The 19,330-nt window shown below is 49.1% G+C and overlaps 1 protein-coding gene across 1 annotated transcript in view; it reads right to left on the bottom strand.

Moving 5' to 3' along the window:
* EPHA2 (EPH receptor A2) overlaps positions 1-12,948 on the bottom strand; it is a 40,188-nt gene extending 27,240 nt beyond the window's left edge. Inside the window, exons 1-3 of the mRNA XM_027842722.1 lie at positions 12,788-12,948; positions 4,344-4,411; positions 1,510-2,179 (exon numbers count right to left, since the gene is read on the bottom strand). Coding sequence (XP_027698523.1) covers positions 1,510-2,179; positions 4,344-4,411; positions 12,788-12,872 — 823 coding nt within the window. The 5' untranslated portion in view covers positions 12,873-12,948. The remainder of the gene's footprint in view (positions 1-1,509; positions 2,180-4,343; positions 4,412-12,787) is intronic.
* Positions 12,949-19,330: the final 6,382 nt, after the last annotated feature.

The raw sequence follows: 19,330 nt of genomic DNA, 5'->3' as shown, positions 1-19,330 counted from the left end.
ACACACACACACACACACACACACACACACACACACACACACACAGAGCATGAAAGCACAATTTCTACTTGGAAACCCTCCCAGCATCCTTGACCTTCTAGGTCCCTTTCTCCAGAGAACAGAGGGAGGGAGAGAAAGAGCTAGAGAGGAGGGGAGCCTTCCCAGTTTGAGCCCTGTGACCCCTACCAGTCCTTCTGAGGACCCCAGTGCTTATCTCAGAGCTTGAATCACCAGCCTGTGGAAAGTTTTCACCCCCACCCCCAACCCTCACATTCCTCTCCGAGGATGTCATGTGGGGAGCGGCCAGCTTGCCTGGCCCCACTCCCCACCACCCCCTTCCCTCCCTTCCATCCTCAGCAGCCATTGTCTCAGGCCAGAGGGTGTCCGTGGGCTGGCCTCTTGGGTAGGGGATTTGTGTGTGTGTCTGTGTGTGTGTGTGTGTGTGTGTCTGTGTGTTGGGGTGGGGAGCAAGGGATCCTGCTTAGATTAGACAGACCATCTCCTAAAAAGGTGCCAGCCAGCTAAGACAAACAGGGAGGGGTGTCAGAGGCAGGACTAAAGCAATGGAAAGATTTGGGGTCAGAGACCACAAAGTGTTAGAACTGGGAGGGCCCTGAGAACACAGAACATCAGAGCTGGGAGAGAGCTTAGAACACAGAACTTCAGAATTGGTGAAAGACCTTAAATCACAGAACATTAGAACTTGGAATACTAAAACAGGGTAAGACCTCTAGAGATCACAGGATCATAGAATTTAGAAGTGGAAGGGCCTGGGGGCAGTTAGGTGGCTCAGTGGATAGAGTGACAGGCCTGGAGTCAAGATAGACCTGAGTTCAAATCCAGCCTCAGCCACTTACTAGCTATGTGATCCTGGGCAAGTCACTTAACCTCTGTTTACCTTAATTCACTGGAGAAGGAAATAGCAAACCACTCTAGTATCTTTGCCAAGAAAACTCCAAGAACAGTACTGGCATGCTATGGTCCATGGGCTCATAAACAGTTGGACGTGACTGAACGAACAAGAAGGGCCTCTGGGCTCATGTAGTACCTTCTTTTTACCAGCAAGGAAAGAGAGACCCTCGGACATGCCTGTGGTCACATAACTAGCATTTATTAGGTGCCCGCTATTTGCCGGGTAAGGAGGATGTGGGGAGTGCTGAGGGCTCTGCCAGCCTGGCCACTCTGATTCACTTCTCTGCTATTTTGCCTGGAGAGGCCCAGGGGAGCAATGGTAATCACCCTGAACCAGGGAGTCTGGAGGACCTCTGCTCTTGGCTCCATTACTTACTGGCCACCTGGGCAAATCACTTCCCTTGATGGGCCTCAGTTTGCTTACCTGAAAAATGGAAAGAATAATCTCTGCCCCACTTTCATGATAGGTGTGGAGCCCCTATGACGTAAGGCATTTTTAAATAGTAAAGGATTGCCAATACTCAGGGAAAGGGCTGTCATCATCATCCAGAGAATCTGGGAAGGGGGATAGAGGCGGGGATAGGGGTTGGCACTCACCTTGGCAGGATTCTTCCAGCTTCTCATAGCCCGCCTCGCACATGCACTGCCCAATGGGCACCAGCCACTCCCCATCAATGTTACAATGCATCATGGGCTCTTCGCCACCTGGAGCCACCGACGCGTGCTCCACACAGGTACCAGCCACTTTGGCGAGGTTGGCTGAGTCTGAGCCAGCAATGGTCTCTGGGAACCGGGCCAGACTCTGCAGCATCTCGGGGCATTTCTTATAGTAGATGCGCACGGAGAGGAGGGCCACACAGGCCCCGATGTCCTGGAAGGCCAGGTAGAAGCCCTTCTGCGTCAGGGGTCCCACTGAGCGCTCCTCCACGTTGAGCTTCACGTTGCGGGTCTCGAAGTCGCTGCTGACGGTGATTTCATCGGGAGCGATGGTGTCGATCTTCTTGAACTGGCGCTTCTGGAAGTTGGTGCCGTAATCCACGTCAGACTCGGCGTAGTACAGGTTGAAGGTTTCCTTGCAGGAGCTGGCGCCCCCAGGGAAGCTGTTACAGTCTCGCACAGTGAACTTGAGCTCAATAAAGACCTTTTCTGCTTCACTACGGTAGATCCAGTTGGTACGCAGCCAGTTGTCTTGGTCGCCTGACACCACGTTGCACACGGTATACATGTAGATGGGTTGGTCATCCATAATATTCTGCATCAGGTCCCACTGTAAGGCAGTCAGAAAAGAGAGGATGTCAGAGCCGGAAGGGCGCTCGGAACATGGAATGTCAGGGCTGGGAGGGCCCTTGGAACATGGAATGTCAGAGCTGGGAGGGGCTTTAGAACACAGGATGTCAGAGCTGAGAGTGTCCTTAGAACACAGGATGTCACAGCTGGGAGGGTCCTTAGAACACGGGATGCCACAGCTGGGAGGGCCCTTAGAACACAGAATGTCAGAGCTGAGAGGGCCCTTAGAACACAGAATGTCAGAACTGGGGGGCCCTTAGAACACAGAATGTTAGATCTACCATTGCTACCCCCATTTTACAGGCAAGGAAAAAGAGGGCAAACAATTTGCCCATGACCATATAGCTAATAAATAGCCGAAGGTGGACTTTAACCTAGGTCTTGCAGATTCCATGGCCAGCATTCTAACCATTAGGCAACACTATCTCTTGAAGCAAAAAAGCCACATGAACAGTAGAAAGAGACCCAGACTGGGATTATCCACCTGGCTCTGCTACTAACTGATTGTGTGACCCTGGGGCTCTTGTCTCCATGCCTCAGCTTCCCCCTCTATACAGTGAGGGTTTAGATGAGATGGCTTTTGTGGTGACCTCCAGCTCCAAGCCTGTGATCCTCTAATCTCAGACGCCTGTGTGCCCATGATGGATCAGTGTCTGGGGGAGAAGGTGGTAGGGCTGATGGGGGGGAGAGGTGGCAGATGGGGACATAGAATGAATAATATGCAAATGAGTAGCAGAGTAACAGGAAAAGGAGTGACCATCACACTGGAGCCCCAGGTAGCTCCACCCTTTCACTCCTAAGGCTGCTGCAGCCCTACCCTGCTCCAGGCTGGGCAACCTGGATGTTGTACAAAGAGTCCTGCAAGAGATTTTCATACTAATGCCAGCTCTGACATTGACCTCTGTTGCTTGCAGGGGGTCCCATAGCTAACCTCCTCTGGGACTCAGTTTCCCTTTCTAGCTCAATCATTAATATCATAACTGGGAGGGATCACTAGCCTCATGAACTCAGAATTCCTCTGGAGATCCTTTGGTCCAACCTCAGTGTTTTTACAAGTGAAGAAACTGCAGACCAAAAAGAAGAGGGAATTGGACCCTTTGACTCTCTCATACAGTGAATTAATGATCAACACGAGACTAGAACCCAGGTAGCCCAACTCCCAAGCCAGGGCTGAATGACCAAATTTAAGGGGTGAAGGGGAATAAGCATTTATAGAGCATGGAAGCATTTTACAAATATCAACAAACCTGGGAAGAAGAGAGTGCTATTATCCCCATTATACAGTTGAGGAAACTGAGGCAGAAAGAGGTTAAAGTGACTTGCCCAGGATCACATAGCTATTAAGTGTCTGAGGCCAGATTTGAACTCATGTCTTCCTGACTCCAGGCCCAGAGCTCCAGCCACTTTACCATCTTGCCTCTTCCTTTAGAGTAAGAAGGGATAGCCAGTCCAACCTGTAGAGGGAGGGAGTGGGTGGGGGGGCCAGGTTGAGAATCAGCCACGATCTGGAGGGATGGACAGCCAACCCAAGCCTTCTGGTGCCCGAAGGTACAGGGGAAGCAGCGTGGAATGAAGGACAAAGAAGGGGCACCAAGCAGGAGGGAAGCAGGCTTCCCCTGCCCAACACATGTGTGTGCCCTGAGGAAGGATCAGGGAGATTAGGGGTGCAATGGTATGTCTGCTCCACTCCCCGGGAGCCCTTTGGCTGAAGGGGAAATCTTTAACTCCTCCCTTCCTTGGGAAAGTCTTCCCAAGGGGCTGGTGGGAGAAGGGTCAGAGATCTCAAAAATCAAACACCAGGCTTCAGCTATCACAAAGATAGCTCCACTCCAAAGGCAGCTCCAGAGGAAATCACAGATTTAAGAACTAGGAGAGACTTTAGAGGCCCTGTAATCCAACAATTCTCATCTGATATCTGGGGAAACAGGCCCAGAGGATGGGAAATGACTAGCTCAAGGTCATGCAGGTTAGAAGTGTCAGAGTTAGGATTTGAAACCAGGGATTCTGATTCCAAATCCAAAGCTCTTCTCACTGCACCCAGCTCTGAGATGTCTTTCCCCTTCATGTGCTAGGCCTAAGGGTATCACCCAACCCCCACCCCTTGACTCCCCCACCTCCCTTCCCCTCCAAGCCTGGAAACTTACACCTTTGTTGTAGGGGTGTGTTAGCCAACCTAATTCTCCTTTAGCAGCAGCAAAATCCAATAGTACCACTGAAAGAGAGGGTAGAGAAGAAGCAGTGAGTTCTGAGGACCCCATTGAGGCCAGCCCCTCACCACCTGCCACCCTCACCCCCCCTACCCCTGAACCCTGTTGTGCCTGTGGGATTCCCAGTATCTCCTTACAGATCCAGTGATTTCATCAACACCCCTGGAAGGGTCTCCCATTACAAATTGGTCATAAGACCACAGATTTAGAGCTCAGAGGGGCATAAGATAAAATAAAATACCCAAGATTACAAAAGAAACCAGTAAAACTGAAATGAAGATGTAATATTTTTCCCCAACCAAGTTCACAAACCCCTTCAATCTATCCACAGACCCCAGATTAAGAACTCCTGATCAGGAGAAACCAAGGAAGCATGGATCATAGATTCTGAGCCTGAAGGGACCTGAGAGGCTGTCTAGAACAACCCTCTCATTTTACAGATGAGGAAACTGAGGCCAAGAGAGCTCCAATGCTTAGTCCAAGGTCACACAGTCAATAAGCTTTAGAATCAAGTTTCAAAACCAGGTTCTTTTGATCTGAAATTTAGCTCTTTCCCCTTCCCCACAGGGTTGGGATGTGGGTGGGGAAGAAGGGGGTAGAATAGGGTATCCTTGAAAAGGAAAGAGATGAGGCTTTGGGACCACAAAGCCCTCCCCTTCCCCCAGCAGCCCTGGGTTTCTAAGCCAACCTGAAGTCAAATCCAGGCCCAGCAAGAGTAGGGGGAATGGCCCAGCAGGAGAGCAGCAGCTGGATGGAGTGGGGGGATGGGGGAGATGGGGCATGTTAAGTGATACCACAGACCTCCACAGCAGGAGTCCCCAAACTGGGCCCCTCAACCTAGTCACAAACACAGGGACAGAAGTACCAGATGCAGTGCAGGGTTCGTACCCAGTTGTCCAAAGCACCCACCTGAAGCATCTAACACCCCAGCCCTCAACACCCATACACACCCAGGGAGAGGGACATGTTCTCCCAGCTTGGAATACATGCGTGTGCTGTCAAACCCACGAGCACACGAGCCTCTAGGGGTGGGGGCAGACAGCCCGGGGCACCCGGGAGGAGAAAGCTCTTAACAGGTGGGAACAATTCCAAGGCTAGTAGGGCTGTGGCTGGGGGTGGGGTACACGAAGGAGAGAGTCTTGGAAACTGATCCTCTCACCGCAGAGAAACCACAAAGCCCACAGAGCAGGAGAGATCAAGCCAAAAGCACGGATGCCCCCCCCAATACCTCCACCCCTCCAGGGAAGAGACACAACCCCCAATCCCCAAACAGACACAGCTGGCTGGGGCCCCTTCACCGATGCTGGACAGGCAGAGCAGCTCATGGCAGGGCTGGGTGAAGCCTCCCCAACTCCTGTCCACCCCTGACTCGTGCTGACCCTTACCTGGGTGACTGGAAGGGACCAGGGCTCAGAGAGCAAGCAGAGACGGAGGCAAGCCCCTTGTCACGTCACTCCTCTGCTCACAAATCTTCAGGGGCTCCCTACTCCTCTGCCGGGCATTCAAAGCCCTCCACAGCCCCCCACCAAGCCCCTTTCCAGCTTAATCTCCTATCCTTCCCCTCCAACCACTTTAGGCTCAAGAAAATTGTCCCCTCCACAAAATACCCTTTATCTCCCTGCCTCAATTTCTCTGCTAGCTCTGTGTCTCATACTTAGACTGTCCTCCCTCCCCTTGTCACTTGTTGGACCCACAGACTCCTGAAAGCCTGACTCAAAGCCTGCCACCTCCTCCAGGAAGTCCCTCCTGAGCCTTGGTTGGCAAGGCGCTTCCTCTGAAGAAGTCACCTAGCTCACTTAGTGTTTCTTCCCACCAATCTGAACCATCCTTCTACTGAGCTGTGTGCTGAGCAAGACCAAAGAACCTCATATCATTTAAACTTGCTATTTTTTTTCCCTAGGTGGCACAGTGGACAGAGTGCTATGCCTGGAGTCAGGGAGACCTGAGTTCAAATCCAGCCTCAGACACTTACCAGCTGTGTGACCCTAGGCAAGTCACTTAACCTCTGTTTGCCATAACCCACTGGAGAAGGAAAGGGAAAACCCCTCCAGGATCTTTGCCAAGAAAACCGGATGGACAGTACTGGTGTGATATGATCCATGGGGGGGTCACCAAGAGTCAGATACAAATGAACAACAAATTTTTTTCCACAGAGGCTGCCTGTCCAGGTATGGAGAAAGGAAGAGCTGTAAGTCAGGAAAACCTGGGTTCAAGGCTCACCTAAGATACATACTGGTTGTGGGACCATGAACAAATCCCTTTACTTCTCACTGCCTCAGGCAACTCTTTGCAACTATCAGAGACAGAGCAGATACAGATTTGCAAAAGGAAGAGAGGGAGGGAGGAAGGAAGGGAGGAAGGAAGGAAGGAATGAATGAAGGAAGGAAGGAAGGAAGGAATGAAGGAAGGAAGGAAGGAAAAAGGGAAGGAGGGAGAGAGGGAAAGAAGAATGGAAGGAAGGAAAAAGGGAAGGAAGGAGAGAAAGAAAGAAGAAAGGAAGGAAGGGAGGGAGGGAGGAAGGGAAGAAGGAAGGAAAGAAAGAAGGAAGTCAGTAAGCACCTATTAAGGGCCTACTATGTGTCAGGCACTGTGCTAAGAGAAGGAAGCTTGCCAGAGGAAAGAAGGGAAGAAAGAAGGAAGGGAGGAAAGGAGGAAGAGAGTAAGGAGTCTTACTACATGCAAGTCACTAGTAAAGGCAATTTCTCCACTGGGAGCTCCCAATATTAATAAAATAACAAGCCATCTTTTAAAAAAATATTCTCCCAGTGCTGAATCCAGCACTAGGTAAGTACACTGTACATAGTAGGTGTTTAACACATTTTTATTGAATAGAATTAGACTGAATTATCTTTGGGTGACCCAGGCTGCCCTGGGAAGCGACTAAGCCCTGGGGATATGATGATACAAAGATGGGTGGGGGTTGGGGTGGGGCAGCGGGGAGGACTGGAGGAAGGGAGAGTCTAAAGGCTATGACTGGGGGGTTGGGGAGAGAGAGTAGGCTCTGCTCCAGAAGGAAGCAACAGCTAAGAGCGGGGCAGTGGCCTCAAGGGTCGTCTTGGAGGCTTAGGACTAACCAAGCCTGACCATCTCTCCCCATCCTGCTCCAGAGCTCTCCTGGCTCTCTGCCCAACCAAGACACCACACCAAAACTCCCAGTACCCACTTGACCACCCCCCTACATACCTAGTACCCAGCAAAGCCCCAAGAAATTACAGCCTCAGGGGGCCCCATCAGATGACAAGGAATCTGGGTGGGAGGGAAGGGGGAGCAGGGAAGGGGAGGAGGTGATTACCATCCCCAGAGGAAGCAAAGCTTTGGGATTAAATGGGGAGGTTTCAAGGGAGGCCCTGAAAACGTTCAAGTTGGCCCCGTACAGTTAAGCCGGGGGAGGGCCATGATCAAGGGTTTCCCTCAGGGCTTAGGGAGCGAAGAAGGCCCAGGTGCAGAGGGGGTAGGACCCTCCCAACCCTTAGGCTGTGGGGGCCCAGGATGGAAAGTGAAAATCATGATAACAGACACTTACAGCAGCCCTTTCTGGTTTACAAAGTGTTCTCCAGACCTTATCCAGACCTTATTTCATTTAATCCTCAATATCCCAGAGAGATTCAGGTGGTGTTATTCCCCAGGTTTTACAGATGAAGAAACAAAGGCAGAGAGAGGTAGGGTCTAGAACCGGGAAGGGCCTTAGAAAGCACATAAGCCAATTCCTTCACTTTAAAGATGAGGGAAATGAGGCCCAGACTGGTTAGATAACTGACCAAGGTCATCCAGCTAGTAAGTAGGAGTTAGAAGATTTGGAGCCAAGAGCTGTGATTCCAAAAACCTGAGCTCTTGCCATCACCGCCCAACTCACTTAGCAATGGGAAAGCCTCCCAGCATGGGCAACCGGGAGAGTGGAAGTGAGAATCCATCAATCAGTATGCAGTTAATAATGACTATCATTTACATCTCACGCTGAGGTTTGCAAAGCATTTTACCTCTGCTATCTCATTGGAACATCACATACAATCCTGAGAAGTGGGTACTGTTTTTACAAGTGAGAAAACTGAGGCTGAGAGAAACTGAGGGATGTGCCCAGGGTCACAGGCACTAGAAAGTCCCTGATGTAGGATTTGAACTCAGGTCTTCCTGACTCTAGGTCCAGAGTTCTATCTACTGAGCCACCTAGCACCTCCCATGTGCCACACGATGCTAAAAGGTGAGAAGGGTCTCATGGATCAACTCTGTTATTAGTAAATAGCCATATGACCCACGGTGAGTCACTCTCTCTCTCAATGTCCCTCAGTTTCCTCTTTTGCAAAATGATAGATATCTAAGGGTCCCTTATAGCTCTAAATGCTATGATTATATCATCTCAGCTGGGGTAGGAATGAAACCCTCTCCTGCTCTGGTTTTCAGACTCCTAATGAGGGGAAGGGGCAGGGGGAGTGTATCCTGCCTCTTCTTGGCACAGTGGCCAGCCAAAGGAAGGATACGAGTTGCTTAGATCTGAAAGAGGAAATCCAACGTGGCTCAGGCCCCAGGTCAGAGGCTGCAATGTCCGGCCTGCCAGCAGAGGGAGAGAGATAGGGGACTTGGGAAGTGGATGGGGGAGGGAGGGCCCGACCCGGGAGGATGGTGAGCGGATTTGTTCGGACATGCTCAGGCCTGGAAAATCACAGACCACCACCCCCTCTCTTGGAAAAAGAATGTTCTGGCCCAAGAGGAAGGAATTCAGCATTTCTATCCCCCTCCCCTAGAGATGAGATTGGAAAAAAGGGATCTCCCCTTACAAACCCCCCACCCCCATCTTCTGGCTGGAAGTTAGGAGTGGACTGGTGTTTCCGATCCCTCTTCATCCGATGGAGTGGGTAGGGGAGGAGAGTTTCAAAGTCTGGTAAGTGTTTCCAGGGACCCAGGGGACAAAGTTAATGAGTTGGTGTAGGGGAAAGAACACTGGTTTTAGAAGTCAGATAAGTTCAGATTTCTCATCCTGCTGTTTGCTATGTGTGTGACCTTGGGCAAGTCATTTCTCTGGACCTCAGTTTTCTCCATTGTAAAGTGTCGGGGGAACTTGGATGACTTCTAAGGTCCTTTCCAGCACTAAATCTTATGATAAGTTTGAGGAAGGTGGAGCAAAGCTCTGGGGTTAATGGCCTCCTCTCAAAGGGAAACCTCCAACCTCTAGAATCAGTTTCTCTCTGGAGTAACCCCCACCTATCCCAGGCCAAATGCCAGAACTCTCAGGGCCCCAATTTAAATGGTATCTCCTCAAACAACCGGGGGGGGGGGGGGAGTGCTTCCATCTGCTGGAAATTCCCTAGAACTAGGAAAAGCCTTCAAAGTCCCGCATCAACATATCCCTCCACAGAGCTTTGAGGCAGGCTTGGCGACCTGTTTTTCACAGGCTTGTCACTAGATGCCTGTTCCAAGGAAAGGGGTTCCTTTGAGTGAGGCCCCCAGGGAACTGGCCTCACAAATAGAAGGATCATCAATATAAAGCTGGAACCTTCCAGACCATCCCTTCTTGTTTCACAAAAGACGAAAAAGAATTAGGATTTAAACCCAGGTTCTCTCAGAGCTTTCTATCTCTTTTTAAAACACTGCTTTATTGATGACCTTTCTTTTTATCCCATGCTTTTGGGATGTTATTGAAATGAAGATCATGCATTCTAGTCTCTCCTAGCTCTGCTTCCTGCGATCTCTGTGATCTTCCTCTCTCTTGGTCTCGGTTTCCCCGTCGGTAAAAATGGGTCACCTCTCTCTGAGATCTAGTTGTCACATACTGTAAGGGGATTTGAATACCAGAGAGAAGATGGCAAGAGATCACTAAGCAGTCGTTAATCACTTACAATGTACCAAACAGTTTGATAACAGAAACCAGGGAAAGGGGAACCAGGATACCCTGGTTAAAACCTGTGGTTTTAATGGCATCCACATCAGGGCAGGGGGAACCAAGGCCCTGACCCATAGAGGAAGAGACTGGGTGCTGGAATTTGGAAACCTACATCTGCAGGTACCCCAAGGGACTCTTCAGGCAGAAACTAAATGACAACTAGAAGCCCTCCCTGTCCCCAGACCAGCACTGTGTGAACACTAAGCAGCCTTGGGATACTGAAGGCATAGATGAAAAGAAACCCATCCCCACCCCTGCCTGCCCCCAGCCTACCCTTGAAAGGCTGAAATCTGGAGAGTGGTTGAGTTCATCCCTAAGATCGACGGAAGCTCTGGTTGAATCATCAGTTTATCCTGAAATACCTTTCTCTCCCAGCCCCCCACCAAGTTGGGTCAGCAGGAAAGTGGGGGGAGAGGCCAGGGAGATTTTCCAGCTGTCCTTCCTCTCCAACCACAGGCTATGGGGAAGGGCATACTTGAACCAACTTGGTCACAGGGAGTGGAAGCATGGGGGGGGGATTGCTCCAAGTGGCTCATCCTCTGCCCACCCACTTCTGGAGAGGCCCCCAATTCATTTACACATGCTCTCTCCCAAAGAATAATGTTTGGTCCAAGGAATTCCAGGGATAGGAGAAGAGATATCACCCCATAAAGCCAATGTTTCCTCATCACTTCTATAATTGTTTCTCTTCTGGGAGAGCTTTTTGTCCCAACTGGGGATTTTAAAACCTCAGCCCTACTAATGAGGAAGATGGAAATCAGTCAACCACTCAACAAACATTTCTTAAGCACTTGCTTTATTTAAGGCTCAGGTGTTAAAATCTAGATGGAAATGAAAGCAGAAGGGAGATGGGGCTCTCCTCTGTCACTTTCAGTGGAGCTGTGAGTCCCACCTTTTCTCAGCCCTAGGACAAGCTACCTCACTGCTTCTCTATTTTTTGCATTTCATCTGTATCCCTATCACTTAGCACAGTACCCTGCATACAGCAAGCACTTCATAAATGCTTATTGACTGATTCTCTGGAACCCCGATTCTTCTTCTCCATTCTCCCTCATTCAATTACCAGAAAAAAAAATCCTTTTGCAACCAATCTCTCATTTACTGTCGATGGAAACAGAGCCAGAGTGGGAAGGGGTGTAGCCCCCAGTTTGGAAGTCAGGAGAAAGGGGGGGGAGCCATATTGAGTTTGACCCGGAGGGGCAGGTCTCTATCTTAGTCCCAGAGGGGATCCTGTGGGACTGCCCTTCCAGAGAGCAAACCATTTGTCCCCCAGCTCAAGCAACCTCACTATGGAGGTATTTTGACCCTCATTAAAAGCTGTGTTTAAATATGGTTTTGAGGTGCTTTTTTCTCCTGTGAATTGGAGAGTACTTGCATCTTCTCCATTTTACAGACGAGGAAAGTGAGACTCAGAACTTCTAGGCATACCTCCCCGCTCAGATAACTAGTATAAGGAGCAGAGACAACTGAGAAATCTAAGTGGCTAGTGGGCTGCCGGTTTCCATTCCACTCTCTCTTTTCAGCCTCAGCCCTTCCAATGTGACCAGCGGGAAATCTGAAGGATAGGGGTAGGGGCTGAATCCCCATCCCCATGTGTCCAGCGCCCCCCCCAAAGGCGTGATAAGCACACCACCGTGCCGGGAGACCGCACCCCCACCGACTGCATTTCAGTTCTCTGAGTCACCCCCTTTCACAGAACCTGAGGCACAGAGACTTCCTGTCCGGCCTCTCACTTCCACACCCCACCTTCAAAAGTTCTAAGGTGATGGGTCCTGCAGTTTGTTGGGGCAGGAGGGGAGGGGGAGTGTGGAAGGAAGAGGGCATCTTGCAGACCTAGGAATTGGGAACGAAATTTGGGGAGGAGGGCAGAACCTCTGGGAAATGTAGCTGTAGCAAGCACTCGGTGGCTGTCAAACACCTCCTCTACCTCACCCCTCAAAAGGAAAGACTCCCCCAAAACAATGCTACAAAAGTCCTCTCACACGACAGGGGTCGGTTTAGTGTACAGTAAGAATCCGACCAGACTGTCTCCTTGCCCGCACCTCCAAGTGATCCCCAAAACCCGCCCGTAGGGGAAGCTACTCCCCTTCCTCATTATCCCTGACTCGGTCTGTGTCCCGGAGCTGCTCGGCATCACAACCTCGTGGTCGCTAGTCCGGCAGCCGCCTCGCCCTCTCCCCCTTCCCGCCGCCTGCCCCCACCTCACCGCACCTCACCCCACCCTACCCCGCCTCCTAACCGGGCGCATCTGCACACGCCCCCCACCGGGGTCAAGGCATTGGGGGGTGGGGGGAAAGAGAAAGCTTCTCCCGAGCTCGTCCCGACTCAGCCCCCGCCCTCCTTCCGAAGCCCCGGGCCGGAGACCCGCCGGCGCCAGGTCAATATTCCAAGTGGTAGCGACTGGAGCAGGTCCCCGTCCCTCCCGGGGGCAGGAGCCCCAGGGACTGCCCCGATCCTCCGCCGCCCCAAGCCCGTCTGCCCTCCTGCCCACCGCTGGCCCGCTCACCTTCTTTGCCCCGCGCCACAGCCAGCGTGTAGCCCAGGAAGAGGGAGAGAGCGACCAGGGGCGCCCGGGGTCCCCGCAGCTCCATGGCTCGTTGCTTCGTCGTCCCGCAAGCGGGGACTGTCTTCAGTCTTTCCCGGCTCCTTCCCCTGCTTCGGACCGATCGCTGCCCAACCCTGCCCCAGCCCTGCCCCAGCCCGGCCCCGGCCCCGGCTCCCGGCTCCCGGCTCCCGTTCGGGCTGCTGCCACCTCCGACTACTCCCTCCTGCCTACAAGTCCTTAATGGAAGTTTGGTGAGAACTGGGCTCCTGTTCATTCATGCCTCGCGCTGATGTCACCAAAGCCACTCCCTCAGGAATGTCTTTAAAGGGGCAGGACTGCAGGGAGGGCGGGGGAGGGGGAAGCGAGGCCCGGGGGAGGGAGAGAGAACCGAAAGCCAGCCCGAGAGGAGGGGAAGGCCCGAGGGTTCCTGGATGGGAGCATCCTCAGTCTGGCGCCGACACTGGCTCAGCCTAGCCTGGGTCTTAGGAAACTCGCCCTACCCACCTTCCGCGGGGCACAGGATTTTAAATTGGGGCAGGGGTTTTTGGCCTTTTGGAATCGTCCCCTGAGTTCAAGACTCACTTCGGAGCCCACCTTCTGCAGGACGCCTTTGCCTGTTTCCCCACTCATCCTCCGACCCCTACTCCTTCCCTCTGAGATCACAAATCTTCCCTCGACCCTGAATGTATCTTCTATGTAGTATTATCACCTCCGTTAGACAGTGAGCTCCTGTTTATGTCCTTTTTTTGTTTCTCCCAGGGCTTAGCACTGTGCCCAGCAAATAGTTAGCGCTTAATAAATGCTTGTTGACTTGATTTGAACTTTGGCCTTTCACAGGATAACAGCTTTGCAGCAGGAAGTGACTTTAGTGATCATAGTCCAACTCCTCATTTTACAGACAGGGAAAATGAAGCCCAGAGAGATTAATTGATTTGCCAAAGGTCGCACTGGTAGGGAGGAGAGTTTGGGAAGGCAGGGCACCACTCCATGGGAAGCTGGTGCTAGGGAAGTGAGTAGAGAGACTTCTGGCTTCGGGGCCCTGATTCTGCCACTAACTAGTCATGTAACCTGTCAAGGCAACATCCCCTCTCCAGACCTCAGTTTCTCCTGGTATATAGTGTGTGACTCTCCATAAACCCTAAGGCTTCTTCCAGCTCTAGGATAACCCCCCCTCACTTTCCTCATCTGTAAAAGAAGGAATTACACTAGCTCGTCTGGTCCTCTTCTATCTCTAAACCTTATGTTGAAATATTTACAATTTTGAGTTCATAGAATTAAGGGCTTCCCAATTATCTAAGTCTCTCAACCTCTAAGGACCCACAGTTAAATAGTCTGCTAAGATTTGCAGAGTTCTTTCCTCTCAACACTGGGAGGTGCAAATATCATTATTTCTCCCAGTTACACTGAAGCTCAAAGCTTAAGTGACTTGCTCAGAATGACATTGCTATTAAGTGTGGGGGCCTAGATTAGAACCTAGATCTCATCACTCTAGGTATCAAAGCGGCTTCAGAGCACTAGGCCTGGGGTCAGGAAGATCTGAGTTCAAACCCCACCTCAGACCCTTACTAGCTGCATGACCCTGAGCAAGTCACTTATTACTGTTTGCCTCAGTTTCCTCATCTGTAAGATGAGGGATTTGAACTATGATTGCTAATGATCATCATCAAATTCCATGGATTCAATTATCATCTCCATGCTGTTGGAATCATTCTATTTATCTACGAGAAGGAAATGGCAAACCACTCCAGTATCTTTTCCAAGAAATCTCAAGTGGGGTCATGAAGAGTGGGACACAATTGTAACATCTAAACACAGAACAAAAACTCCTGACTCTAACTCCAGCAGTCTACGTACTACACTGTGCTGCCATTAGCGGTCTGTTTTCTAAGACTCTTACATTCTATGTTCTAAGCATCCTTCCAACTCCTAAAGTCTAGGCTCAGAGATCTAGACTTTGGAAAAGACCTCTGAGAAAACGGAGGCCCAGAGAGTTTCATTGACTTAACCAAACTCTGACCTACAACCCCCTCAAGCCCAAATCCTATGATCTATGAGTTGGCTCCATAGAAAGTAGGCGGCTTCCCCTTTTTGCTGCCCTTCCTTTCGCCCAGCTGGCCCCTCTAAGTGGCCTCTCCCCAAAGGTGTATCAGACATGATCTCATCCCCCTTCCCAACTGAACCTGCTGGTGTTCAGGGAGAGAAACCTGCAACTGTCCTTTCACCCACTTCTCCCTCCCTCCTGGCCACCCAAGAGTCCTCTTGCCCAATTCCCATTTGGCCTCAGCCAGGAATTCTCAGCCAGTAACAGCTTTCATCGACCCTCAGACTCACAAGGCCGTTTCCTCTCCCCAGGAGCCAAAGGAGCCTGGTCTAAAGGCAGAGCTGAGCAGAGCTGGCCTCGACTACTTAAAAGGGAGGGTATGTGGGGGAGGTGGAAGGGTATTGAAAGTAATACGCCAGATTCTGCCCTCTTTGGGCCTTCTTTCGGCCTCAGTTTCTCCATCTGGAAATTGGATGGAGAGTTTCCCCTGGAGGTGGGAGGAGAGTTAATGAGCATTGTGTAGGCAGTGGGATTAAAGCTTTTGCTCAAGATAATTGGAAAGGATCCTAGGTTCCCGTGTGTAGCCTTCTGGGTGTGTGGGAGTTGAGCAGAATAAGGAGTAAGGCTGGGCTTGTGGGTAGATGGGGGGGCTGGGAAGGAAGGGAGAATCATATTAGTGGGTGTATATAGGCACAGGATTTAAAGCTATAGAGGACCAACAATATCACCCAGTTCAACTCCCTCATTTTTCAGAAGAGGAAACTGAGGTACTGAGAGGGGAAATAATAGAAGAGCAAGAATTAAAACTCAGGTCTTCTCTTCTGACTCCAAAACTGGTGTTGTTGGGGGTTTTTTTCCATATAAGGCTCTGCGTGCTGTCCATGGTGTGGGAGGATTCTGTACACATTACATGTTACAAGGAAGCCTGCATGTATGTGGGCTCTGTGGGCATTCATTGTAGGTTTTATGGAGGACTGTAGGTTTGTAGGATTCTGTGCATGTGTGAATGATTTCTTGTGAGTGTGGAAATGTGTTGGTGTGAGTGAAAGAACTGAGTTCTTTCTGTGGATTCTGCATGTGAGACTCAGTATATGCCTAGCCTATGTGTGGCTTTGTACATATATGTTGTATTTAAGCCTTTAGGTACATTTGTGTTTTATATGCAGTGACTAAAATGCCTCATTTTTTCAGATGAAGAAACTGAGGCTCAGAGTAGGAAAGGCACTTACCAAGGTCATATGGTGAGTAAGTAAAAGAGCCTGGTCCCACAGCTGTAGCTTTTATAACTGTGTTCTGTATTTATAATTGTTTTCCTTATGTTTTATGTTCAATTAAACGTAGTGATATGGGGGGAAAGATTGGATATATTTTATAAATTACATATTTACTAACCGGCAACCTTGGGCAAGTTATTGCCTCTCTCTGGGTCTCAGTTTCCTTACCTGTAAAATGATGAGGTTCAGCTAGATGATCTTGTAGATCGATTCTAACTCTAAATACTGTCACACTATGAGCCTTTCACTTACAATATACTGGATGTCCCAGAAGCCTTAATGCCATTTTGAGCTATTAAAGTTTAATGTTAGAAGATGCTGGTAAAGCTTAAAATGGTGCTAAGACTGCTGGGACACTGAATAAAACACCGATACACATAGAAACTCAAATATGACCCATGTACGTACAAAGCCACACATTTGGATCGTCCTAGATGAACTCTAAGGTTCCTTTATAGCTTTGACATTCTATGTTCTAAGGTCCCCTCTTAGCTCTGACATTCCATATTCTAATAGTTTATGTTCTAAGATCTTTCCCAGTTTTGACATTAGTTTTTCCAAGATCCCTTCCTAGCTCTGACATCTTATGTTATAAGGACTCTCTCTGCCCAAAATTCTTTCTTCCAAGGTCCCTTCTAGCTCTGGCATTCTATTTTCCAATACCTTATATTTTAAGGTTTCTTCCAGAGGTGACATTTTATGCTCTAACAGTCAAGGTTCCAAGGTCCTTCCCAGCTTTGACATTCCATATTCTAAGGCCCTCTCTCAGCTCTAACATTCCATGTTCTAAGGTCCCTTCCAGTTCTGACATTCTATGTTCTAAAGTTTCTACCAACACAGACATTCTGTATTTTAATAGTCTATGTTCTAAGGTCTTCCCCAACTTTGACATTCTTGGTTCTGAGGTTCCTTCCTAGCTCTGACATTCTGTCATAAGATCCTTCTCTGCACTGATATTCATTGTTCCAAGTTCTCTTTCAGTGCTGGTGTTCTATTTTCTAACATTCTATATTGTTCCTCCCCTCCCCCCTCCCAAACTAATATCTTACGTTCTAAGATTTCTTCCCATCTCTGGCATTCTGTGCTTTAAGGTATCTCCCTGCTCCAAATCCTATAAGCTCTATGTGTCTATGAGTAGGGCTAGCTGACTAAGATACTATAAGGGGGACAAGGGTGTATATTTGGGGCTCAGAGTAATTCTAGGTTCCCCTGACTTCTACCCACAAAGCTAAGCACACCCAGACACAATAGCCTCTAGCCCAGATCCCTTCTTCCTCAGCCAGTACTCAGGGTGACTTGCTTCTAAGAAGGAAAGTTCTGTCGATTGCCCTTTATAAACCACCACTGAAAGGTGGTATTTATAGAGACATAATAAGCCCTAATGAAGATGGAATTACCCTATAAAGGCCTGGAAAGGGCCCTCGGGTCCTGAATACCGTGGCAGCCATGGAATCTGAGGGAAACAAGTAGAAAGCCCTAGTCTCAAGCTTATTATTGTTCTTAGTGGCCAATGTGATGGTAACAGTAGTTCTGGAAAGGAAAAATTATGGTCTCATTGGATAATCCTCACCTACACTGGCTTCTTCCCTAGAGGCACCGAAGGGGTGGGGGTGGCTCTGACCCAAAGGACTGGGGGAAGGTCAGAAGACAGAAAAGGACTGCTACTAAAAATTATAGCTCACATTTCTTTTTTTGTTTGTTAAATAAGTGTTTATTGATATCATTTGTTTGAATACTTACTCTGCTATTGGAATATTTCTCTGATCTCCTCCTGGAGAGCTATTACTAATAATAAATAATATTTAAAAGGAGGAATAAGAAAAAAATTCAGAAAAAATAATCAACGTGTCAAAAAGAATAGGCTGACATTATATGCAGTGTTCTATAACCATGGTCCCCTACCTCTAAGGAAGGAATAAAGGGAGGTATGGTTCACATTTCTCTACTTAGTCAGTCAATAACCATTTATTAAACACCTACTCTGTGTCAAGGAGGCAGCTAGGTGACTCAGTGGAGAGAGCATTGGACCTGGAGTCAGGAAGACCTGCATTCAAATCTGGCCTCAGATACTAGTTGTGTGACCCTAGGCAAGTCATTTAACCTCTGCCTAAAATACATTGGAGAAGGAAACGGCAAGCCACTCCAGTACCTTTGTCAAGAAAACCCCAATGACAATCTATGGGGTCAAAAAGAGTAGTACAAGACTAAACAATAACTTTGTGTCAAGGACTATGCTAAGTGCTGGGAATTCAAAGAAAGGCAAAAGCCAGTCCCTGCCCTCAAGGAGCTGACAATCTAATGGGGGAGACAACAAGCAAATAAACACGCACAAACAAGATCTGTACAGGAATATAGGAAATAATCAAGAGATTAGGAAAGGTTTCCTGTAGAAAATGGGATTATGGTTGGTGCTTGATGGAAGCCAACGGGCAGAGATGAGGAAGGAAAGGCGTCCAGGCATAAGAGACAACCAGAGAAAATGTCTGTGGCAGTTGCTAGGAGGCCAGTGTCACTGGATCAAAGAATAAATGGAGGGGAGGGGTATAAAGTGAAAAAAGACTGGAAAGTTGGGGGGGAGGGGTCTAGGTCATGAAGAGCTTTGAGCACCAAAGGATTTTGTATTTGATCTTGGAGGTGATAGTGAGCCACTGGAGGAGACTGAATTGGGGAGGGTAGGAGGTTTCCAAAATGCTTTTAAACACTTTTAAGTCATCTGATCCTCACACCAAACAACCCTTCCAGATCAGGATTGCTAGCGTCATCATAATCATTTTACAGATGAGGAAACTGAGGTTAAGTGACTAATTCTGCCTAATGAGTGGTAGACTAGTTCTCACTTGTTCAACTAGTGAGTGACAAAAACAGAATTTCAACTCAGGTCTTCCTATTTCGTCTGAGTTAGAAAGAATACTGGATTTTTGGACAGTGTGGGTTTGAATCTCAGTGCTGTTATTTACTAGCTGTTCAAGAGGCCACGGTGGATAAAGCACAGTGTCTGGAGTTAAAAAGACTCATCTTCCTGAGTTCAAATCTGGCCTCAGACACTTACTAGCTGTGTGACCCTGGGCAAGTCACTAAACCCTGTTTGTCTTAGCTTCCTCAGCTGTAAAGTAAGCTGGAGAAGAAAATGGCAAACCACTCCAGTATCTTTGCCAAATTAAAAAAAAAAACAAAATTGGGTCACAGAGA

The sequence above is a fragment of the Vombatus ursinus genome, unplaced genomic scaffold (assembly GCF_900497805.2).
Source record: "Vombatus ursinus unplaced genomic scaffold, bare-nosed wombat genome assembly UNPS02014884.1, whole genome shotgun sequence".
Lineage (NCBI taxonomy): Eukaryota > Metazoa > Chordata > Mammalia > Diprotodontia > Vombatidae > Vombatus > Vombatus ursinus.
The sequence above is the reverse complement of the archived record's forward strand: the minus strand, read 5'-3'. Positions and strand labels throughout refer to the sequence as shown.